The sequence below is a fragment of the Neodiprion virginianus genome, chromosome 2 (genome assembly GCF_021901495.1).
Source record: "Neodiprion virginianus isolate iyNeoVirg1 chromosome 2, iyNeoVirg1.1, whole genome shotgun sequence".
NCBI classification, from domain to species: Eukaryota; Metazoa; Arthropoda; class Insecta; order Hymenoptera; family Diprionidae; genus Neodiprion; species Neodiprion virginianus.
In genome coordinates, this window is record NC_060878.1 from 38821259 (window position 1) to 38847289 (window position 26031).

The 26031-nt window shown below is 41.6% G+C and overlaps 2 protein-coding genes across 16 annotated transcripts in view; one reads left to right on the top strand and one right to left on the bottom strand.

Moving 5' to 3' along the window:
* The window catches only part of LOC124298213 (histone deacetylase 4), a 106479-nt gene extending 103343 nt beyond the window's left edge, over positions 1 to 3136 (top strand). For all 14 annotated transcript variants that reach the window (XM_046749921.1, XM_046749913.1, XM_046749915.1 and 11 more), the window contains one exon: positions 4 to 3136. Coding sequence is in view for 13 of the 14 variants with exons in the window: in XM_046749913.1 (XP_046605869.1) it covers positions 4 to 67 (64 nt within the window). In the remaining variant the exon portion in view is untranslated. The remainder of the gene's footprint in view (positions 1 to 3) is intronic.
* Positions 3137 to 3412: 276 nt separating this feature from the next.
* LOC124298218 (40S ribosomal protein S9) lies at positions 3413 to 22374 on the bottom strand. Of its 2 annotated transcripts, XR_006906757.1 has the most exons (6): positions 22351 to 22374; positions 5090 to 5132; positions 4482 to 4720; positions 4065 to 4251; positions 3748 to 3916; positions 3413 to 3631 (listed from the first exon to the last, which is right to left on the bottom strand). XR_006906757.1 is itself a non-coding variant. In XM_046749936.1 (5 exons), the coding sequence occupies exons 3-5, from the start codon at positions 4702 to 4704 to the stop codon at positions 3460 to 3462; spliced, it is 582 nt and encodes a 193-aa protein (XP_046605892.1). In that variant the 5' UTR covers positions 4705 to 4720; positions 5090 to 5132; positions 22351 to 22374; the 3' UTR covers positions 3413 to 3459. The 2 variants fall into 2 exon arrangements, 1 of the variants encoding a protein (XP_046605892.1); XM_046749936.1 differs by lacking the exon at positions 3748 to 3916.
* Positions 22375 to 26031: the final 3657 nt, after the last annotated feature.

Consider the following 26031-nt stretch of genomic DNA (forward strand, 5'->3'; position numbering starts at 1 on the left):
CAGGACTACACCAGAACATTCCCGCGAGGTCTCCGAAGAACCAATGGAGCAGGATGAAGCTAAGTGAAACCGGTATCGACACAAACCAAGGAGTTATGAATAACTGAATAATACCGGGTTCGTTACCGAGCCATGGTACGCTATTGCCTTGTCTTCAAATCCGTCAAAGTATCTTCATGCAAATGTACAAGTAACGATGAATCGTTCCTTGGGCGGAATGCAGGGTTTATCAAAGGTATCGGCTGTTTCAATGTGAAACTTTAAGTTATTGAAATATTAAAGGAAACCTAGATGAAAGTACGTGCATGAAGTAAATCATAAGACAAGCGTTTTGGTAGCTTGTCTCTAAAGTTGATAGGAGAACGTGGCTGAGCTACGGATTCGTTCGATTGCACGGTGTTAGATAGCCTAGGTATGAATAAATATTTGTTATGTTGTTGAGAAGTGTACTATTTTGTGGTAATATGAGATTTTCTGCTTGATGCAGTTACATGCATACGCAATGAATATGTATGAATGTCCTATTAGGTAGAACAATTTATTCACGGCAGAGTTGGGAGTTGCATACCATAACAGAACTTGCGGTTGAAAGATATTCTGAGACGGCTGAGAGCGTGAAAAAATCAAGTGACTATGGTACTTATCGCAATGTTTCGTTAATCCTATTTGATTCGTTTCATTATTAGTCGTAACTTGCGTGGAAATGATGGAATCATTTGTAATTATTATCTTAAGTATTAAAAATTGGCGTAGAAAATTATTCTATAGTGATGTTCTTTGATCTTGAAAAAGTTACTTGCAGTCCATATTGATCAATAACAAAATTAAACCGCCATAGTTTGATGACTTTCCAATTGCTCGAAAAGTATTCTATAAAAACGAATCAATATTTTTATTCGGATAAAAAATGTTGAATTAGTGTCTTGCTAGCAGACAACGAACGTTTTTTGAAATATAACTTCGCTTAGAAATAATTCAAATTCATGGACCAATAATGGAGTTCAATATGATCGAATAAATTTTCACCACGTTATACACTGATTATAGAAACACAATTTTAGTAACAACTGTGGACGGGATGTATACAGATAAAACCCCAGTCTTTTGATGTTTGTATTCTTGAATATCGAATTATTGTAGTTATGAAATAATATAAGAAATAAATGTATGCATAAGTTCAGTCTGCGAAGAACATGCATAAATTTATAAAAGACAGTAATGTTAGATTAATTTTTTTTCCTTTGCAATCGTTGCTGGGATTTTCTTAAATGCGTTGTGCTGGTCACTGGCGCTTATCAAATGTGCTTTATTCGAGAAGAATGAACAATTTAATTTTTTTTCTATCCTTGTACAGCATTCGCTTGCTTAAAGTATATATACAAAAATAACACTAAAGTTTTTATCGCATTATTTGATGTATTATGTATAGAGTTTAGAGAAATAGTTTTTGCGTAACAAGCATAATACAATTTAAAATTGATAGAAGAGACGGTTGAAGTAGGAGAATAATTTTGTAGGGATGATTCTTTAGCTAATTTGGTTTTCTGCTACAAACAAAGGCTGGTGCGATTTTTGTGATATTTTGTAAAAAGTTAGTGGAACTAAAGTTAAGTGAGAGTATGAGGATGGAAGAAAATGTAATTTAAGTACAAGCATTTATTTTTGTGTCGTGCATTTTACGAAGATAAGGAAAATATATAAAATTTATTATTAAACGAATTTAAGTAGATATACATATACAAATATGTACAAGACACACAACTTGACAAACAATTAAAAGAATATTCTATATACAAACCACACGGTAGTAGGAAGTAGATAAGACTCAGCGATAAAACTTGTCCCCAGTTTTGAGGAAACGTAAGAAGAATTGTCTGAATGTGATATAAGCGTCTCTTGCGGAAAAAGGTGAAATTTTCGTTATAAAATGTAATAAAAAAGAATGGCGGCGATCGCAAATTATAAACCTCCATGCTATAAACATACTTCGTAAATTCGTAAAATACGCATTTGAAGTGAGTGATAAACCAGTGAAAACCGAATAATTGCTTTTCCAACCTCAACTGACATTAAATCCGAGATAAAGGTGGCAAACTGCGAATCGTAAGATCCATAAGGGGAAGGGGGGCGAGCGCTATACGTTAAATTGCACTCTGACAATTCCCTCTTACGTTGTCCCAAAAACTGGACCAACTTTTGAGCCGAGCGCTGCTTGAGTGTGTCTCCTTCTTACTACTCCGTGATACAAACATATAAACTATATGCATATTGTATATCTATATATTATTAAACTATAGATAATGTTTTATCACACGAATCTCAAGTGTCCGTTACATGTTGCCCAAAAATTACTGATAAAAGAAAAATGAATAAAAATTACTCGTTGTATATTGTAAGTGTGAGCCCAGCCTACTCTGTGTATAATTTACGTACTATGAACATAATGCATGATTAAGTTTTAAAATCATAAGCACGTCTATTTAAATGTAATATTGATTAGGTGTAAAACTGCTCTATACTATATTTTAGGTGATAAATTAGATATAGATGATATTTAATTATTTATAATTTAGAATCGATTATTCGATTAATTCATTTAGTTTAGTGCGAAACCATTTAAAATATTTTACTCAATGTTGTCGCGTAACTATAATATTCACGGCAATCATTGCTGTACAAAATCTGAAAACTTGCGTACTAAAATGTGATTTAAAAAGTGTATACATATATACTTTATCACGAGTTGATTAAGCTATGGTATCCATCTTTGGGCCTATGAATTTAAATGACGATTGGAAAGTTTCGTGTTTCGAACAATCATATTCGAGGCGTTGTTGATTTTGTTCAATGCCAAGTTGTAAGTTTGCCAGCAAGTTAATGATCAAGTTTGGTTCAAACAAATAAACTTTTGACATTCCGGTATCATTCATAATAAATTGATACAAATTAGGGGTAATAAAATAGGTATCATGAGAATAGATGATAAGTTACACAAATCTATATTATTAATATTGCATATGCACGAAGTAATATCCATTATTACTTACCTTCATTGTAACAGTCCTAAATTTTTTATGTATATAAATGTACTTCTTAAATTAATTTTAAATAAAAATATAATCATTGTGTTATTCAATACTATGCTTATCGGTGGTAAGGAGATATCAACGCCAACCAACGCACTAAGTCATGTGCAAAATTTACAAGATGCGTATGATAAATGATTAAAAAAATCATCAAGTATAATTAGGCGTGTAAACACTTTATCAATCATATTCCTGTTAATATAATTCTAAACGTGAAAAATTTCGCAACTATACATGTAGTCCTGAAATTACATGGTTTAGAAATAGTGGAAAGGATTTATGAGCGGGATACTGATAATGGATTGTTTTTAAAAACAAATGCTACGTAATTGAATTTTTTTGTTTATTTAAGATGTGTCAAGTTATACACTGTCTAATCATCTTCGGGCTCTTGGGTATCACCACTGCTTCCTTTGCGCAGGTTCTTCCTCTTTACACGACCAGGGCGGCCACCACCAAATGGTGATTTCAACGAGAAGTCGATATGCTTTTGAGAGTCCAGGCGTACAATGAACGACGGGATGTTCACGACTTGTTTGCGCACACTGAAATTAAATATAGTCTAAAGTAAGCATTGTGGGATTTGATGATCAGTACCTATATTATGGCTCAATTTAGCGTCAGCATACAGAATTGAATTAACGAAAAAAATGCATTATACCAATAGAGCAGCAAATCGAATTTAGATTATTATTCCAGTGCTGTCTAATCATCAGACGTTGATTGTTAAATTACTTTAACAACCAAGTGGCCTGCTAAAAATATAACATGATCTAAAATCCCAGGTGCATCAAGCATTAACCAGATTTCAGCTGTTTTCGGATCTGTATCTGAAGAAACAAATACTTTTTAAGCATCTTTGGGATTATTTGAAGTTGTATGTTCATCGATCCATGAAATGATTAGCTACGCTAATCGACAGAATATTATATGTTTTCAAATGCAATAATTCTTATTCAAATATATACTACAACGCACCGAATATGTCTTTGCCGAATCAATACACGGGCGTGATGGATGGACTTGGCTAATCCCAGTTTGAACACTTGGGTCTGAAGACGTCTTTCAAGAAAATCTTCAATTTTCAAACCAAGGACGTAATCAAGTTTCATACGTCCTTCATCCAAAACACCGATTCTTACCAAACGACGCAGCAATGCATTACCTGTGATAATTAATAAGTGACGATTAATCAATTGTAACGTACATAAATAACATGGATTGATTTTAGCAATTATTCAGAAAAATCTTAGTATATTCAGCAGTTTTAATTCAGACAAGAGGTGTCAAAATACTTTTAATTCATCATCTCTGTACCTACAGCTAGCACAAAGGCATAGCTCGACAACAATTTTGTATCTCTGTTTAATCACAGACTCGATGTTTGAAATTTACCTTCAAAAAGTCGCTTGGGATCTTTCTCTTCGAGCGTAAGCAGCTCACGAGCAGCTTTACGAATTTTGGCCAAAGTGTATTTGACACGCCAAACTTCTCGTTTGTTACGGAGTCCATATTCTCCGATGATTTTCAACTCCTGATCAAGACGAGCCTTCTCGTAAGGCCTTCTCGGAGTTACGTAAGTCTTTGAAAAGACTGACGGAATTCTTCCGTTCACCATTGTGAGCACGTGTTACCTGGAATTACAATAAGTAAATTCAATTTCCAATCATCTAACTCCACCATTGGACAAATATTGAGCTCCGTACATGCAATTTATTTTCGTGACGTTCAATATGTTAAGAAAATGATTTGTGAATCCGATAGTTTTCTAGTTTAAGGATGCCTTAATTGGCATAAAAGTAAAATCTAGCTCGAAGATCTGGATGCATGGGAAAAGAATTACAGCCGCGCACGTGGCGTTGAATGAGGTTAACCAAGTATGGCGATGAATATAGAAGTAATGTGATTCGTATCTGTTATGAAATTGTTTCAGAACGGAGCAAAAATACGTTGAAACTGAATTTAGACCGTCCAAAAGTTCAGGTGGAAATATTATTACTTACGCGTCGACGCAACACGAGATCTAACCGTCCAAAGCAACAGCCACTGAGGAAATGGCCGAGGATCGAAACGCGCCCTTGGAGGGGTCTACAGGAGGAAATACACGGAACAGGAAGACTCCTGGCGCCTCTACTGGCGCTACTTGCAAGGGACGCGCGTGATTGCAGCTGACATGAAATAGGCTATTTGAAATAATGATTGAGGTGCGTGGTCGGTATATCCATGTCAGTAACCGACCAGCACTCTACCGTATTTAGCATGCGAAAAGCAATGAGCGATGCGTTGATAGTGTTCAATTCGGTGACAATTCGATGTTTTGTAAAACGTTGACTGCAGATATATATAAAGACTCACAGTCCTGGGTTATTTTTCGTAACAGTTTGGCGAGTCTGGCCGGGCTTGGGGGGGATTGGCAGTTTAGGCCGTGTTCGAAAATTGACTGACAGTACTGTCAGCAATCTTTTATCTCTTTTGCGCTTCCAAGTTCGTGGATAGCTCTGACTCTGTCCTAGGGAATTTTGAGTACTGTCAGTCAATTTACGAACACGGCCTTAATGTGTTATCAACCGTTGACTGAAGAATACAAAGGGCGTGTTCGGAAATTGACTGAAAGTACTGTCACTACTGAAAATGGTATAGTCCAAGTGACGTATACTGTAGATTTTCAGTACTGACAGTAGTTTCAGTCAATTTCCGAACAGCGCTTGCGCCCCCTGAGATGTTCCAACGGTAGAGTTTAGAACTTATTGAGGAACATCAGAGAGTTACCAATTTCGACATCATGCTGGCTGCATTCATCTTCCGAGTAACACAGTCTTCGCAATGATAATATATATGCGGTCCATGTCCGATATTCATAAATATGATCCATTTACGATTAATACGTGATGTATGCTAAAAATTTTATAATTTTCCAGGAGACGAACTAGATTACCTACAATAATGCATCTATAATTAGAAAATAGCGGAATAATTCGTTTTGAAATGGGATTCTATTCGACACGCGCTCGATGTATTCCATACCATTAATATTCATAATTATTCCAACAACTTTTCATTTGCTCTCTCGATCTTGAATTTTTGTAGGCATAGAATCGAAACGCTGTTTTAGCTAGTCGCAAGTTAAGTCTCCATGTTGGGTAGAGAAGCAGAATTGTATTTCGAAAAGTGTTTGTATGGAAAAAATGCAGAGTAACTGTGATACATAACGGATGCGCTAATTTTAATCGAGATGAAATGGATGCTTTTAACGCAGTGTCCTGATTTAAGGTCCTCAAAAGGTGATTGTCGGCGATTTTTTTTCTTTGATAAGGAGAGAGAGAATGAAGCTTCTCAAAACTTGGAGTATATTTTAACTCACATTTGGAAGGTACGAGCAAGAATTTTTATCAACCAACTGTCGCAGAACGGCAGCGTTATTAGCCGAGCCGTTCACTGAAGAATATATCTTCAGTCAACGGCTGACCATCGAAGGGCCTGGCCGCTTGAGTCTGGAATCGGCAGGAGAGATGAAGTGCGTATTTCTCGTATGAAATGTGAAAAATAAAATCATTATACATCATATCATATCATCATACATCGTACATCATACACCGTACATCATACATCATACATCATACATCATCATACATAGTATTAAAGTTCGAAACCAAAGTTCGGATGTCGGATGTTCAGAAAGTGACGTCACCAATTCAAAATCAGCTAGCCGAATTCCTCAGTCTGGAAACAACCGCGCAGTAGAGCGGACGGATGAGAGTCGCGCTCCGCAAATTTCGAGTACCGGGTTCTCAACCTCCCGGATCCCACGCTTCGGGTCCGCTACGCGGTGAAACTCGACTTCCAAGATAAGCGCTCCGTGGTTCCCGGTTCATGTTTACAATAAATTATTTCAATTCGTTTTTCGCGCAATCCCAAATTCGGTAGCTGTCAGTCCGCTAATAAAATTTCTCGACTTCCAGGATAAGCGCTCCGTGGTTCCTGGTTCATGTTTACAATAAATTATTTCAATTCGTTTTTCGCGCAACCCCAAATTCGGTAGCTGTCAGTCCGCTAATAAAATTTCTCGAATTCCAGGATAAGCGCTCCGTAGTTCCCGGTTCATGTTTACAATAAATTATTTCAATTCGTTTTTCGCGCAACCCCAAATTCGGTAGCTGTCAGTCCGCTAATAAAATTTCTCGACTTCCAGGATAAGCGCTCCGTGGTTCCTGGTTCATGTTTACAATAAATTATTTCAATTCGTTTTTGGCGCAATCCCAAATTCGATAGCTGTCAGTCCGCTAATAAAATTTCTCGACTTCCAGGATAAGCGCTCCGTGGTTCCTGGTTCATGTTTACAATAAATTATTTCAATTCGTTTTTCGCGCAACCCCAAATTCGGTAGCTGTCAGTCCGCTAATAAAATTTCTCGAATTCCAGGATAAGCGCTCCGTAGTTCCCGGTTCATGTTTACAATAAATTATTTCAATTCGTTTTTCGCGCAATCCCAAATTCGGTAGCTGTCAGTCCGCTAATAAAATTTCTCGACTTCCAGGATAAGCGCTCCGTGGTTCCTGGTTCATGTTTACAATAAATTATTTCAATTCGTTTTTCGCGCAACCCCAAATTCGGTAGCTGTTAGTCCGCTAATAAAATTTCTCGAATTCCAGGATAAGCGCTCCGTAGTTCCCGGTTCATGTTTACAATAAATTATTTCAATTCGTTTTTCGCGCAACCCCAAATTCGGTAGCTGTCAGTCCGCTAATAAAATTTCTCGACTTCCAGGATAAGCGCTCCGTGGTTCCCGGTTCGTGTTTACAATAAATTATTTCAATTCGTTTTTCGCGCAACCCCAAATTTGGTAGCTGTCAGTCCGCTAATAAAATTTCTCGACTTCCAGGATAAGCGCTCCGTGGTTCCTGGTTCATGTTTACAATAAATTATTTCAATTCGTTTTTCGCGCAACCCCGAATTCGGTAGCTGTCAGTCCGCTAATAAAATTTCTCGACTTCCAGGATAAGCGCTCCGTGGTTCCCGGTTCATGTTTACAATAAATTATTTCAATTCGTTTTTCGCGCAACCCCAAATTCGGTAGCTGTCAGTCCGCTAATAAAATTTCTCGACTTCCAGGATAAGCGCTCCGTGGTTCCTGGTTCATGTTTACAATAAATTATTTCAATTCGTTTTTCGCGCAACCCCGAATTCGGTAGCTGTCAGTCCGCTAATAAAATTTCTCGACTTCCAGGATAAGCGCTCCGTGGTTCCTGGTTCATGTTTACAATAAATTATTTCAATTCGTTTTTCGCGCAACCCCGAATTCGGTAGCTGTCAGTCCGCTAATAAAATTTCTCGACTTCCAGGATAAGCGCTCCGTGGTTCCTGGTTCATGTTTACAATAAATTATTTCAATTCGTTTTTCGCGCAACCCCGAATTCGGTAGCTGTCAGTCCGCTAATAAAATTTCTCGACTTCCAGGATAAGCGCTCCGTGGTTCCTGGTTCATGTTTACAATAAATTATTTCGATTCGTTTTTCGCGCAAGCCCAAATTCAGTAGCTGTCAGTACGCTGATAAAATTTTTATAACTTTATAATCTTCTCATAATGTTTCTGGTAGATTAAATCGATAAAAAAATTATATCAAACCTTACACATTATTTTTGATTTGTTCTCATGCTGAAAATATTTATTAGTATTCGGGGTATAACTCGAGGTGGTTGAAGGTGATCGGAGGTGGACGAGAAGGAGGACGAGGAGGACTAGGATTTGTGCTGGGTGAGTAAAACACTTTTATAATATTTGATGGCAATTGTAATTATATTTCATCTGAAATATTACAAACTTGTCACGTTTACAATAAATTATTTCAATTCATTTTTCGTGCAAGCACATATTCAGTAGCTATGAATAATCTTATACAATTTATTATATTATCAATTAATTAATTAATATTCTTATAATATTTGATGGCAATTGTAATTATATTTCATCTGAAATATTACAAACTTGTCACGTTTACAATAAATTATTTCAATTCATTTTTCGTGCAAGCACATATTCAGTAGCTATGAATAATCTTATACAATTTATTACATTATTAATTAATTGATTAATTACATTAATCCTTACACAATATTTTTAATGTGTTCCTATACTAAAAATAGTCATTACTATTCCAGGTATTACCCGAGGTGGTCGGAGGTGGACGAGGAGGAGGACGAGCTGGACGAGGAGGAGGACCAGGTGGACGAGGAGGAGGACGAGGTGGACGAGGAGGAGGCGGGGTGGGTCGTGGGAGAGGACCTCTCCTCTCCTCAGAGGAGGGGAGGGGGAGGGGCAGGGAAGGGGGAGAGGTGGGCGGGGAGGGGGAAGGGAAGGGAAGGGAAGGGGATGGGAAGGGTGGGCGGCGGGGAGAGGGGAGGGGGAGGGAGGGGGAGGGATGGGGGAAGGGAGGGAGGGCGGGAGGGAGGGAGGGAGGGAGGGAGGGAGGGAGGGAGGGTGGGGGGGGGAGTGTAGAGGACAGATGTTGGTGCGACCCGTTAAAATTGATAGAGCAGAACACCACCCACCCGCCCTCCAGCCCTCCCTCCCTCCCGCCCTCCCGCCCTCCCGCCCTCCCGCCCTCCCGCCCTCCCGCCCTCCCGCCCTCCCGCCCTTCCCCTCCCCCCTCCCCGCCCCTCCCCCCCTCCCCCTCCCCCTCCCCCTCCCCCCTCCCCGCCGCCCACCCTTCCCATCCCCTTCCCTTCCCTTCCCTTCCCCCTCCCCGCCCACCTCTCCCCCTCCCCTCCTCTGAGGAGAGGAGAGGTCCTCTCCCACGACCCACCCCGCCTCCTCCTCGTCCACCTCGTCCTCCTCCTCGTCCACCTGGTCCTCCTCTTCGTCCAGCTCGTCCTCCTCCTCGTCCACCTCCGACCACCTCGGGTACCACCTGGAATAGTAATGACTATTTTTAGTATAGGAACACATCAAAAATATTGTGTAAGGATTAATGTAATTAATCAATTAATTAATAATGTAATAAATTGTATAAGATTATTCATAGCTACTGAATATGTGCTTGCACGAAAAATGAATTGAAATAATTTATTGTAAACGTGACAAGTTTGTAATATTTCAGATGAAATATAATTACAATTGCCATCAAATATTATAAGAATATTAATTAATTAATTGATAATATAATAAATTGTATAAGATTATTCATAGCTACTGAATATGTGCTTGCACGAAAAATGAATTGAAATAATTTATTGTAAACGTGACAAGTTTGTAATATTTCAGATGAAATATAATTACAATTGCCATCAAATATTATAAAAGTGTTTTACTCACCCAGCACAAATCCTAGTCCTCCTCGTCCTCCTTCTCGTCCACCTCCGACCACCTTCAACCACCTCGAGTTATACCCCGAATACTAATAAATATTTTCAGCATGAGAACAAATCAAAAATAATGTGTAAGGTTTGATATAATTTTTTTATCGATTTAATCTACCAGAAAGATTATGAGAAGATTATAAAGTTATAAAAATTTTATCAGCGTACTGACAGCTACTGAATTTGGGCTTGCGCGAAAAACGAATTGAAATAATTTATTGTAAACATGAACCAGGAACCACGGAGCGCTTATCCTGGAAGTCGAGAAATTTTATTAGCGGACTGACAGCTACCGAATTTGGGGTTGCGCGAAAAACGAATTGAAATAATTTATTGTAAACATGAACCGGGAACCACGGAGCGCTTATCCTGGAAGTCGAGAAATTTTATTAGCGGACTGACAGCTACCGAATTTGGGATTGCGCGAAAAACGAATTGAAATAATTTATTGTAAACACGAACCGGGAACCACGGAGCGCTTATCCTGGAAGTCGAGAAATTTTATTAGCGGACTGACAGCTACCGAATTTGGGGTTGCGCGAAAAACGAATTGAAATAATTTATTGTAAACATGAACCGGGAACCACGGAGCGCTTATCCTGGAAGTCGAGAAATTTTATTAGCGGACTGACAGCTACCGAATTTGGGGTTGCGCGAAAAACGAATTGAAATAATTTATTGTAAACATGAACCGGGAACCACGGAGCGCTTATCCTGGAAGTCGAGAAATTTTATTAGCGGACTGACAGCTACCGAATTTGGGATTGCGCGAAAAACGAATTGAAATAATTTATTGTAAACACGAACCGGGAACCACGGAGCGCTTATCCTGGAAGTCGAGAAATTTTATTAGCGGACTGACAGCTACCGAATTTGGGATTGCGCGAAAAACGAATTGAAATAATTTATTGTAAACATGAACCGGGAACCACGGAGCGCTTATCCTGGAAGTCGAGAAATTTTATTAGCGGACTGACAGCTACCGAATTTGGGATTGCGCGAAAAACGAATTGAAATAATTTATTGTAAACATGAACCAGGAACCACGGAGCGCTTATTCTGGAAGTCGAGAAATTTTATTAGCCGACTGACAGCTACCGAATTTGGGATTGCGCGAAAAACGAATTGAAATAATTTATTGTAAACATGAACCAGGAACCACGGAGTGCTTATTCTGGAAGTCGAGAAATTTTATTAGCGGACTGACAGCTACCGAATTTGGAGTTGCGCGAAAAACGAATTGAAATAATTTATTGTAAACATGAACCGGGAACCACGGAGCGCTTATCCTGGAAGTCGAGAAATTTTATTAGCGGACTGACAGCTACCGAATTTGGGATTGCGCGAAAAACGAATTGAAATAATTTATTGTAAACATGAACCGGGAACCACGGAGCGCTTATCCTGGAAGTCGAGTTTCACAGCGTAGCGGACCCGAAGCGTGGGATCCGGGAGGTTGAGAACCCGGTACTCGAAATACGTAGCGGACCCGAAGCGCGGGATCCGGGAGGTTGAGAACCCGGTACTCGAAATTTGCGGAGCACGACTCTCATCCGTCCGCTCTACTGCGCGGTTGTTTCCAGACTGAGGAATTCGACTAGCTGATTTTGAATTGGTGACGTCACTTTCTGAACATCCGACATCCGAACTTTGGTTTCGAACTTTAATACTATGTATGATGATGTATGATGTATGATGTATGATGTACGGTGTATGATGTACGATGTATGATGATATGATATGATGTATAATGATTTTAGTTTTCACGTTTCATACAAGAAATACACACCTCATCTCTCCTGCCGATTCCAGACTCAAGCGGCCAGGCCCTTCGATGGTCAGCCGTTGACTGAAGATATATTCTCCAGTGAACGGCTCGGCTAATAACGCTGCCGTTCTGCGACAGTTGGATGATGAAAAATTTCGCTCGTATCTTTCAAATGTGTGTTAAAATACACTCGAAGTGTTAAGAAGCGTCATTCTTTCTCTCCCTATCACCTTTCTAGGTCTTTAAATCACTACGCAGCGTTAAATACTGTCTCATGTACGAAGCATCCATTTCATCTCGTTCAAAATTAGCGCATCCGTGATGTATTACAGTTACTCTGAATTTTTTTCCATCCGAATACTTTTCGAAAAACAATTCTGCTCCTCCACCCAACGCAGATACTTCACTTGCGACCAGCTAAAACAACGTTTCGATTCTACGCCTATGATAATTCAAGATCGAGAGAGCAAATGAAAAGTTGTTAGAATAATTATGAATAGTAATGTAAATACATGTCGGAGCAGTGGGACGAAGAGGACGAAGGTGGTCGGAGGTGGTTGGAGGTGTGCGGAATTGGTAGGCGGCGGTAGACGTTGGTACGAGGTGGTAGTGGGTGGTAGAAGGTGGTTGGAGATGGTAAGAGGTGGTAGGAAGTGGTTGACGGCGGTTGGCGGTGGACGAGGTCACGCTTCTTCTCGCGGGGATGATCGAGCTGATCGACATTTCTAAGTCGCAGTCGACAACTAGTCTTACGTGCTCGCTTTGTGCCGACTCAATCTCAAGCTTTCATACCGACACCACTTTGGCTGGTACGAATGTCGGTGCGAGCCCGTTGTGTAGAGTCGATAGAGCAGAAACCTTCCTACGCTCCCAGGCCCACCTGGGCCCACTTGCCCGCTGAAAACTGGTCACAAAAATGTACCCAGGGGTATCCGTCTCTATGTTCTTCGGTCAACGTATCAACCAAGTAACTGACCATGCCGGTAGAAGAAGTTCTTCATAGCCAACAACTATGGCGTGCAAAACGTTGGTAACTCAAGCAACGTCGTCATGGTGAAATTGAAAAATTGAGAAAATCTCACGCACTCAAATGTGTACGCCGCAATTATATAAGAAGTTTAATGAACATCAAACTAATATATGAGCAAAACAAATATAGACGATAGTAGCATCTCTGAGGTATTCAATTTATTTGTTCAAATTGTTTTACAAAGTCAACTTTAAGTTGCAAATATTTTGAAGATATTCTTAACTACTTCATTTTTAGTTCTGATCATTTCAACAATGTTCTTATGATGAATTTTTTTTTTTTGATTTCCTGAGAACTTTCAAAATTATGAATTAAAACTTATCAAGTTCTGAAGTTTTTAAAATATCTAAAAAATTCTGAAATTCCTTTCTCTTTGCTAGAAGTACGTTGAAGACGCGTAGAAGGCTGAACATATTTTCTGAGTTTTTCCTAAAATTTGGAAGTGGTAATTGGGTTTTAATTGCCAAATGAATGTTGAAAAAAAATCTATGATGGGATTCGTTGCAAATTAACTGAAATGAATATTTAAAATCTTTTGAATTTATTTGAGTTATTTCTTTGATATTAATTCTTTCGACCGTCTATTCCCTGCGTAGAGAATTGGAGCTAAAATTTTTTGCATCATAAATTAAGGCCGAATACGTTGCGGGTAACGGATCAAAAGTGACTGTCAAAAAGCTTGAAATTCATGTCGGGTTTTCCGAAAAAAGGGGAAGGAAAACGGAAAATTCATAGCTACAAAGATTTTGTTTTATTCAATTACAGTTTATTTAATATACCTTAATTTTAGTACAAGTGTTTGGATGTCAGTGTATAATACTTAAACAACAAGCCGAACAGTAATTTAATTAAAGGCACAGAGAATTTGAGAAAAACAAAAAATGGTGTACACGTTACTTCAAGCAGAATACGAAGAATGTTCTTGATATAGTTATTTTTGTATTTTGTAAGTATAGTTCAAATTCTATTCTTCACACAGGCGCAGTGCATTTCTGCAGGACACGATATGTATGTTATTATATTCTTACTATTTCATGTCGCCTGTATCAAAGTCAATTTATAAATGAAGTTTTTCTTATACTCATCGTATTTTCTCAGTTGTTGCTCCTACGCCATGTTAAATGCCTTTCTTCCATTCGCTGGTAATTTTTTCGCTGCTGGTCCTTTGCTCTCTTTGTTGTCATTTTCGCGTTCCTCAGGGTTCAGTTAGTCAGGAAATGGTCATAAGAATCGATTCTGAAACGAAAGAATTTTTGCCAAAATAAAAAAGCAAGGCTAAGCCCTCAGTGTTTTTGGTAAAAATTTTGACGATTCTGGAAAGTGGTGGAATAAATTCTTTGATGCACTATTCCGACGTAATTTTTCGAGAGGAATCGATTAAAGCGCTGTCCCAATACGCTCGACGATGATGCTAGCATACGAATTGGCATGTATTCACGTTAGCAGATTCCTCGGTATTCTTTGGTAGATTAAAGAGAATTAAGCAAGTCAATTATTCATCGCCGAGATGAATGGGTTAATAAGCTGGTTTCATAATCCTAGTCACCTAGACGCCCACGCCGTGGAAAATTTGTGTACACACTCAGTGAAAAGCAGAGATGAATGATCGTAAATGTAAATTAGGCAGACTCGCTTGGTTCATGACTAAATGCGGCTGACAGATGAGCTCTCTGCGAAAGCTGCATCTCGTTTTCCTACCCGGGGGATGTTTGCAGAGCCTGTGTAATCGTTCGTAACGTAAAGGCGGTCGGGAGCTTCGAGAACTTGCAAAAACTCAAACGTATTTGACAAATTTGTTAATAAAATCAAACGAACTTTTCGTACGTCGAAGATTCGATTCAGAAACAACTGTCCTGCAGTGGTATAGAATACAAAATTATTAAAGAAAAAAGTAACCAACAATAAGACATGAATAAGAAGTTTCAGAAGCAGAGCAGAGAATGGCTATAAGAATAATCGATTTCCAGAGGAAGGCGATAAAACTGCAGAATCCTGCGGTGCTTTCAACAATTACCTACCCAGGGGTTGATATTTACCGTCCTTATGGTCCGCCGGCAGGTCCTAGTCTGGCCGAGGGGCTTCTGTCTGCAGGCGTGAGGGAATGCCGAGTCTCCGGAGATCCGAGAATGCTCCCCCCCTCAGGACTTATCTTCTCATCCCCCTTTTTCGCCGTCGTAGACAGCCAGAACCCCCAGGACGAACCCCGGTGTTGTAAACTCTCGTAACAAATATACCCACCGCGTGTACGTACATACACGTGTGTATGTGAATGACCGCATGCATGTAGAGTTTGAAATGGGCGAGCGTGATTGTGCGTCTGCGTATTATACATATACCATTTCGTACGTGCGTCGAGTCGCCGTCTGACCCTAGGGGTATTCGTCGAGTATACATATATGGCATTCGCCGAGGCGTCTCGGAGATCGTGATTTACATGAAATAGCGTCGTAAGGTTCACCGAGGTGGTGGCTCCCCGTTGTATCTTTGGCCTCGTTTTTACTCCTTAGCCACCCCTCGGCAACCTTTACTTTTTTCCCCGCAACCTTTCTCTATTCGCTCGGTGTTATTATGAGAAAAAAACGCCTCCCAACTCCTTCCACTTTTCGAAGATGGAGACGTTCGAGACATTGGAAAAATTCCTCTTCATTTTACCGCTGTCACGTGTCGATTAGCAATTCCGTTGTTCGATAAAAAGATATTGTAAATAAGAGTGCAAAAAATGATCTTCAATGGTTCCGTGTTTTTCATTCGTTCGATTTCTATTAAACCACGAATAACGGCAGCTGCTGCTACGCGATTACAAATTGAGAAAAAAAAAGAAAATAAAAAATTCCTTCCACTAAATTCCACTCGCGCAAATATGAAGTATCAATCTCCTCCCTTTGTGGCAGTATCCTCCGGGTTAGTCAGACAATAAACTAACCATATCGTCACCCTCAAAAGCAGCTGGTTAATCCCGGCCTGTAGGAGACGCATAATGGGGGTCGACAACGATCCATTCTATCTTAGCAACAAAGCCAATTATGGAAAGTTTCAACTTTCACCCGGGAGCTTAGAATTTAGGTTGATATTAAACTGACAATTGGGAGACGAACTTACACCGCCCAAGTTTATACTGGGAATCGTTTCAGTCGAGCCTCCGAATATTGCGCCATTCTCGTTCTATTTTTTAAATAAAAAACGCTGCTTGTTACACAGGTAACGAGGTTTCCGAGTCGACTCGCAATGCTGGCGAATATTTATGCTCTCGTTGTCAGTAGGACCCGGGAAACGTAAAAGTTTGCTCTTTTTATTTACTTGTTAAGAACCTGCAGGAGTAAAATCTTGAATTCGCACACCTCCTCTACTATCGTTATTATCATTATTATTATTATTATTATTATTATTATACATGCTACGCTGTTTGTTGGAAAGCGCATTATATACAGGCTAGGCTAGACGCACAAAGTGTTTGTGTAATTATATGCTCAGAGAGCATACTCGTGTTTACATATACGTTAGTTTAGTATATGTTTTCGATTACGTGTAACACCAGTCGACAGTAATTATACTTACTTTGCGAAGTCGAGCAATCTCTTTGCCAAATATTCTCCCTGATTCGTATCTAGTATTCACCGTACATGGAAGACAGAGAAAAGTCAGAGGATTTCCAAATTACCGTAAAAAATTTCGGAAACTTGATTAGAAATCTGATATTTAGAATTAACCAGAAAAATTCAACGCGATTAACTTTGCGTGCAGTTATCTGAACAATATAAATAAGTTGGTTCACTTCGAATACGTAACCTCGTAGCAATTATCCATAATACACTAAATTAAAATAATGCTGGAAACAAACGATATCCCATTTTCAAAATTAACACACTTTACAAAATAAGGGTGGAGTTTAACACAGCGTGTCTCTCCCTACTTTGCGATGCATCGATCCTGTACTCGGATCCTTCAGCTTCTGGTCTACCCGTTTTGCACATAGGCAAGGACACCATCTGTCAAAGGACAAACTTCTAGAATCCTCGAGTGTGATTTATCATACTTAGCCATTGCTTATTCACATCAAAGAGCGAGGGAAACGCAGGATCCGGGATACGGTGTACGGGAGATGCGGGTAGAAGGCGATTTTGTTGCGAGGTTGTTCGCAGAACGAGATGCGGTCAAAGAAACGTCCGACCGTTTCTGGCTAACCGCGGAAACTTCTGCGCGACGGCTAAATTTATATCGGGCATTGAAAAGTTCCCGCTTTACCTACTAACCGCCTAGCAAATAGAACTCTCGGACTTGCATGGCCCAGGGGCATGGTTGCTGTTTGCTCGCAGACCGTCCCTGCATTTTTTCATATTCCGTGCTTTTTTGTGTCACGCGGCTAATTCCCGGTGAACATTTTTTTCGATAATATTTCAAACTTCTGCGGGGGTTGTATTTTTTTTTTTTTTTTTTTTTAATTGGTAACAAAGAGAAAAAAAAGTATGTCAGGTTTCATTTTTGAATCTCGGAAGCTTTTGGTTTTTGAGCATACCCCCCCTCCCCCCGGGTGTTATTACGGTTTATCCGGTGGGTCGAAATTATTTCACTGCCAGCTGTTAGCGAGTTGGGAAACTAGTTTGCCACTTCGACTAATAAACGTATAGTGCTAATCGTATATCAGGGAAAGCGGCAAGTTTCGCCGTATGTTTCAATTTATAACTCCGCAGCTGGGCTCGTTCTTCTTTCCGAAGCGATCGTACGAACGGGGCTGAGCCGTTGCCACGACTTTGTTCGATTATAATTTTCTGTTGTTGGAAAGGAGTGAGGGTATATATCCCGAAAGATGCGGAAAGATTATAATCATTGAGTGTGTGATGAAATTTATAAGCTCGCAGTTTCGGAGATTCGTCGAAATTCATGAGGTGGAAAATTCTCAGTATTTACAACCCGAATACAGCTATGTTCCCTTATACGTATTACGTGTTTAAACTTCGAATGTAAATCGTTGAATGAGGTGAGATATATATTTACGAAGGAAGTTTGCAATGAACCGCCTGCTCCCGCCATAAAGTAATATTAAACATGAAATTCACAGTTTCTTACCTCGTCCTTCCTTGGTACTCGAGCCTTCCCTTGCCCTGCATGATTTATGCCAAGAGATAACACTCTAACACGGGAACCCTCAGCCCTCTGGTACCTACAAAGTGCCACAGCTTTCGGAATACGTGAGTTCTCGTAACGACTCTGCGACAGTGCGATCAATTATACACACACAAAATGAATTCCCCATTTCCGCCTCTAGAATTCGTCTCAAAGTCAAAGCGGAATAACCGTAGCACGGAAATTTTTTTTTTAACATTTACGTATATCTAACGCGTCGCAATTACGCATGCATGAGCTTTTTTTCTTTTTCTCCGAGCATCGAAAGCGAGAGTTTCAAATTGATCGTACACAGAGAATAACGTTCCTCAACGCTCGACGAGTCAAATTATTTATCATCCTACGGGATGCGGAGTCCCTCAGGGGTGACGCCTCCCAGGAAAGAAAGCATTACGTGTCAGCGAGTTATGCGCTTGCGGCCGTGTATTACGTTTCGTAAAGCTGCTGTGCCGGCGTGCTCATGTGTCTGTGTAACACGATTTCACGTCCGTGTGCTTAGCGTGTAGATACGTTATACATGACTATGTTTTGCCGAGAGTGAGCGTGTAGCGCGTTCCGTGAAACCATTAACCGAAGCATCCTGCTCGCGTATTTTGCGGTCCGTTGTTAACCGTTTTAGGTGTTATCTACGAATGATTAATCGCCACAGAATTGAGAAAGTCTCTTACTACGCTCCGGGGACAAGAGTCCAATTTGTGGACGTCCTGATAGTCCGGCCCAAAGCATGCATGATGTATAAACTCACCATTTGTCTCCTATATTAGCGTACCTACCCTTAAGATCGAGGAGAAAAGTATCGTTCGCAATAAATTTTCACCGACTAATACAAAGATTTCTCCCGCTCCGACAAACCAGCTCCTTAAATCCGAGTGCTGATATTTTTCTTTACGAATTTCTTTGCGTTATGCTATGTGCGAATAACGATTCAGAGATTGATGGAAAAAATAAATTCCCACAAAAAAAAAAAAAAAAGGAAATTATTGTAATACGGCAGAAGAGCTGAGAATTGAATGTTTGCGAAACGAAGAAAGTTGCAAATAAGAAGGTGGACTTGGGTTTGCATAACATTTGTCAACAAAAATTTCAAATATTACTTGAAGGATTTTGTAGAGAAATAACTTGAAAGATGCAAAAACTAGTCTCTAAATAATTACCTGAATTCCATGAACTATTTTTCCGCTCAATTTTAATGAAAGATGTATCATAGGTACGAAAAGTTTTACCAGCATTATTTTTCCTTGTGCAGAAACACACATTATATTATTATACTCGTAGAGCAAATCGCTGAAAGCCGAAGTAATTTTATTTATCGCACTCGAACGACGTTTGAAAAACCAATTCCAATATTAAATCCACCCCGTGCCTTGAAAAAATTTTCCCAGCTATCAGATCTCTCCATACCTGTGTTACATAGGCATACACTGTTCTTTATATGTATCCTGTAGTCACCCGGAGGTGAGGTCTCCGATATTTGATACTCCTCGAGAGGGTCAAGACGAGACATTTTCGAACCTCGTTAACCTCGGGCTGTCCGTTTGTACAAGGTGACAAGCTGTGTATATTTTTATTATTTTTTTTTTCGCGTTTTTTTTCATCTCTCTTTCATCTCCACATTCCGATCACGTTCCATAGGACGGTGTAGAGTAGAGAGAACCGGAGTGACCGTACTTTCGGAGTTACAGCTTATACGGGAAAGTCGGGTTTCCCTTTTCGCACGACCCTGTCATCCCCCAGCTTCCCCCCCTCAGTCAATGGGCCGTGAATACGTTTTCTTTCACGGAGGCATCCAGGGATTGCTGTCCGCGATTGGGCAAAGCGTTAGACATCTGACGTAAGTGTAACACTACCGAGATAGTGCCGGAACACCTCGCGTTATGCGAGGGTTAAAGGGATCCTTGTAATTACTTTTGTTTCAAAGGACGCGGGGCGAGGAGCCCACGCTTTCATTCTCCAGAATTTTAATTAGCTGCAGGCCAAGAATACGAGAATACGGAAACAGGCAGCGCCGGAAGTCCAGCTGTCCTCTGCGGTTGGTATCCAGATGCTCCGGTGTCACGAAATTAACAATTCCTTATCCCGACGTCGTGCCTCCGGTACCAGAGGGCTGAAAAAAAGTCCTGCGGATTAAAAAGAGGATCGAAAAAAAAGAAGAAGAAGAAGAAGAAGAGAAAAGAAACGAATACGCTACTCAGGAAGTGTCCGATACAGCGCGTGTCTTCGGCACCGTCTTGACCTCCGTCGACCCTCCGAAAAAGAAACCCCGAGCGATTTGCATCTCGTTCTTCTTCACCCCGATGTCCCGATCTTTTTCGCTCCGTGCAAAGAGCCTGCAGCGTGTTATTCTTGCATTCTTATTCCGCTTTTTTTGTATCCATCCACTTTAAAATCATTTCCGGCAGAGAACGAAGCTCGTCTTACAGACTCAAAAGCTACCTATTGAGAACGAGGAAACGAAGAATTATAGCCGCATCGCAAGGACGGTGAATTCGATTAGTGAAAAGCTGATTTCACATCGAAATTCTCGAGCTTCTTGGTTACTGCCGAGACCGGCAAATTCGATTTGCTCGGGATATTGTATATATTTTTTTCTCGTGCACGCGCGTATGCATATTACGTTATACGTATATGACTTGGAAGCATCACCGACATACCGACTTACAACCACCGTCACTGACGGATTTGAATTTTACCCACGGTCTCATCTCGCCTGCTGGCTGCAGGATCTCCCTCACCTTTCGCCCCGTCCCTCTTTTTCCCGCCTTTTCACTCCTTTTCTATTTCGCTTTTTCCTCTTCCCTTTTTTATTTTTCTCCTCGCCAGCGAAATACCGAACTGTACATATATCCTCCAGGAAAAGACCCTCGCATTCGACGTATAGAAGGGATTATTAGGAGCATGGTAGTAGAGTAGCCTTGTAGTGTAGGGGTGGATTTCTCTATTACGGGGGTGACTTTTATTGCTACTCAAGCCGGGCTATCCGGCTGGTCTCGATACGCTCCCTCTCTCGCTTTCCTCTCCTCTCCTCTCCTCTCCTCTCCTCTCCTCTCCTCTCCTCTCCTCTCCTCTCCTCTCCTCTCCTCTTCTCTCCTTTCCCTCAGAGCAGAGCACCCGATATTATTATATTTCCGTCTTCCTCGGCTCCAATATTGCCCTCGCGAAGAGCCTCGAAGCGCGTAACTTATACCCGCGACTTATAACGTGGCTAACCACGATAGTGGGAGTTTGACATGCATAAAAGGGTCCGCCGCCGGAGATAAAGCTCTAAACCCTCCGGAGGCCACCCCTGATATTCGGAGTTAAAAAATTGTTCGGCAAACGGAATCTTGTTGAATTTCAGATAAGTGTCACGCGGCAGCCTGCAGCAGCGTATCATAAGGTGGAGGGAAAACGAGAGGCCCGTGAAACGGTATGACGAATCGTGTCAGCGTCTGGGAACGGCGCGTGAAAAAGCCTCACGCGTTTCTCATCGTCAAGTTTTTCAGAGATGTTCCGGAGGCGAAGGGTCGTTCAGCGAAATACAGCTCAATCAAGGAACTTATCCTCGTGTCGGTGAGCCGAAGGGTAGGTAATATTTTCCGATGCGATTACCCGAACGGAAAACTTACGAATTTAGAACCTGATTCCCGGCGGTCAAACAAGCATAAACCCAGCTTTTTTTCTCTTCATTCCCGGCTACTCTTTTCCCTCTCGTCTATTTCTGCTCCTGTCTACCTTCTTTCTTTCCTTTCTTTTTGCTTTTTTTTTTTTTTTCTTTTCGTTAGAAAATAGAATTACGATCCAACGGGGACTCGGAGGGAATCTGTTGGCGACCTCTCTTCGGCCTGTCCCCGAGAGGGAGCTCCTCCTTATTTAAACACGTCCCAGTACTCTCGCGGGACTCTCTGCATCCCGTTCCCTCCGTTTCTATGACTTATTCCTTTTCTATCACGGAGCTAGGAGACGTCCTTCCGCGTGACGTGCAACTGCACGCTGCCTGCGGGCTCCGGGACGACTCGGAAGAGAACTGCAGCAGCCCGTTGTTGCAGTTATTGTTATGTACGCAGCTGAAAGCCTCCGCCGCGATACTTTCCTTCGTTATTTGCGCATTATTGCAAGTCGCCGGCGAGTGACTTAGTTCTAAAAGAGGGCATACAGCGGATGCATGAAACTAAGAAGGGTAACAAGAACTCCGATCGGCTCCAAGGAATTATAAAACTCTAGGGGAGTTATTTGTTCGTGCAGGAAAAGCTTCGAGACTTCTTGTGAACGATGGTGGAAGACTCGAAGCCGGCCAGGAGGAGTGCGCAGCAAAATTCATGGGTTAGCCGCACGTAGATTGCATATACCCCATAGCCCAGCGGGAACCGCCCTGAATGTGTCTAGCGTCTAGCGTCCAATATCTTGGCCGTGTCATCTGGTGTATTATGCATGTACTCGTGTAACCTGCACGTAAGTCTGGGGCACGTGGGTGCAGACGTATGTATACCGGGATATACGGTGTGCGGGACTCCCCAGGGATCGGTGCGCTCCTACAGGACCTCGGGCAACGCTTCCCCGCCGCTGTATATTATAATACGGATTCTCCGCATTCGCATCCCGCCTTTCCGCGCCGCTTTCAGTTCATCCTTCGTGCATCGGATACCGCCGCGACATCCGAAACCGCGGATCCTCCAGGATTAGAGCCGAACTGTTTGGAAGCCCGGGCCTGGCGCGATGCGCCAGGATTCTGCAGTCGCTGAGGACACCGGCGAATCAACTTATTCCTCTCGCCCGACATGTTGACTCGGAAAATCTTATCGAGGATCAAAGAGCCCGCCTACTTTTGCCCAAGTATAACACGGGTATATCCGAGCGGTGGATAAGTTCGAAAGTGTCTATCGATCCGCGAATTTCAAGGACTGTAAAGTCGCTACGGGGTGTACCACCCCCCGTGTATGGGCGTGGGGTAGGTATACGTGTGATACGTACACCCCGCACGACGAAATCTTTCCCGTTCTAACGGTTTTGACCCCGGCGGAAACACTCTCCGTATATACGTAGGTATACTGCACCTTATACCATCCCCTCGCGCTATGGAGAGCCATAAAACGAATCACAATGCTAACTTTTTACAATTCTCGAATCCCCGTGGATGTCCTTCGCCGTGTACCTAAATCATGTAGTAGTCGCCTTATTCCGATTCCACCCCGGTGCAGCGGGAGACTGCCGTGCGCGATTGGAATTGGGACTCGGGTATGCCGATCTGCAAAATTATTCACCGAGTATAGAGTTGAGCACGGTGTTCGGATAACCCGTAGGGAGAAGCTCGCGATTGCAGGGAATTTGAGGGAGTGAAAGAAGGAATTGGATATCCTTGTACCTACAGGGTGAAAGCGCGAAAGATTCACGATGGCCGAAAAACTTAACGCATAGGCTAAACTTTGCCGAAGCTAGGACGAGGGACGAGACGGATAAAGCTGCTGGATGGATACCTCGTACCTGATAGTGCGGGAGTATAAGGCCCCCGGCAACCCCGCCTACACCGAGATTCAATATTTATAAGTTTGCGGAAATCCGGGTCCCCTGGCAGGTTCCTGCAGGGGATAAGTTTCGCGAAGGGGTGTAAAAGGGGGGCATCGCGTCCTACGGTTCAAAGTTTATTTTCGCGAAAAGATAATGCCCGTGCAGATATCCTCCGGGATTCAACGGTAGAATTTCTACAACTATATGTATAATAGATGTATACTTGCAGGTAGAGGTTTTGGTGTATAAAGTGGTGTACATACACCCCGACTCTTCCACCTTTGCATTCACTTTCCGTTTCCCGTTTTTACCTCGCGGCGAGAGGTTTCCGTTCGTGCGATGCATGCCCGTGTGTGTCCGTGAAAGCAATCTACTTCACGGTAACGTCCGGCGATCGCTGGAGGCGGGCACCTCTTTTTTCTCATCACTTTCTTTCTCGTTTTATCTTCTTTTTTCAAATACTCTCATCTCGATTATCGCACTGTTATTAAAAGTGCAGGCTGAGAGTGGAGTGGCCGGGTAACAGGTGAAATGAATAAAAGAAATTGTCGTCATTTCGACGAGTTTTATTGCGTCTCCAAGTGCTGCAGGCGCTCTGGAACGAGGCGGGTGAGTTTCAACCGGGCGGCGGCCCCGGTAATTAAAGAATTGGATTTATCATTCCGGAAATTGTGTATAATAGAACGACAATTTAATTACTTACGGAATTTTTCTTTTATTGGAACAAACGATCGTTCTTCCGATCCCTCCCTCCCTCTCTCTCTCTCTCTCTCTCTCTCTCCCTCTCTCTCGCTCTCTCTCACTCTCAACCCGAGCATCGGGATACCTTGATCTCTGCTGGTGATTAAATTAATGCTTCCAATTGATATTTGAGGACCGAGTTCCGTACGCATTTATGCGAAACGATTATCGCCAAGATAATTAATTCCCAACAATTGAAATTATCCTTAGTCGAAACGTGACGGGTGTGTTCTCCAAGTATCAGTGAAAGATTTTATCTCAACGATTTCACTCTCGTTCTTCAGATTCGCTGTAATGAATTTACTTCTGCACGACAAAAAATTACCAAATTAAATTCCTGGCTCAGAGAACTGCGATAAAAAACGCAATCTCTCGTTTCGAATTGAATTATTTTCCAAGTCTTATTCGCGGTCGAATTCTCAACGGATATTTTATCAATACAGTACGGGATTTGTTTTGCAGTATGAGAAAACCTGTAGAACCGAATTTCGCCGTTCAAACAAGACCGCAGATGTAAAAGAAGAGGGGATAAAAACACCGCCAAAAGTAAAAGCAGCAAGAAACTGTCCGACGACCGTTCTGCAAATGAGTTATATTTACGGTCTACCAACTCGAGAAAATTTTCGATAAATTTGGCGTATCTGATCCGAGTGAATTACGAGCTGGGAATAAATCGAAATGTTCTACTGATCTGAGTGAGTATCATCTGATATTTCCGACTCTATAGATGACCAGCGACGATATTGGAATCAAGAACTCTCTGGCAACATGAAACGTCGACGAGGCCGAGGAGTGAACTCGTCTTCGCTATCGTTTTGCAATCTTGACCCAAGAAATATCTCGCGACTATCAAGGGGAGGGTCGCCTAAACAAACCGGACGTCATGGACGAAAGACGTATAGCTGGATAGGAGGATGGAGAACCGAGACGAGAGAGGAGAGAGGAGAGAGGAGAGAGGAGAGAAGAGAGGGTGAATCCTAACTGCGGGACTGGACGACGACAGGAAATTTGATGAGGGCTACGCGAAACAGAAGAATATACATATACAGAGACGTGTGAGTGTGCCAGTCGGTTGTCTCTCTCTCTCTTTCTCTCCCTCTCTCTCTATATATCTTTCTCTTTTTCGCTACTTCTCTTTCTCTCTGCTTATACACGAGAGACGGAGTCGTATATACGACGAAAAGATAGGAGAGGACGTTGGGGTATATAAACTCACATCTTATACAAAAATGTCACCGCTTATTCAAGCTTGTTTCGCCCAAAGGACAACAGCGATACATGTATAATATACTTACACATAAACTTTTCCATGAAAGAAAATTCTCTCGATGAAGTCGACGCTGGAATACGAGGAATTTTCTTTGCCGAAGATTTTTGCCGTTCGCGAAGTTGGACACTGTCCAGCCACGTTCTCTTTCCCCTCCCCGGGGTGTTTTTCATCCCCTTTCCGC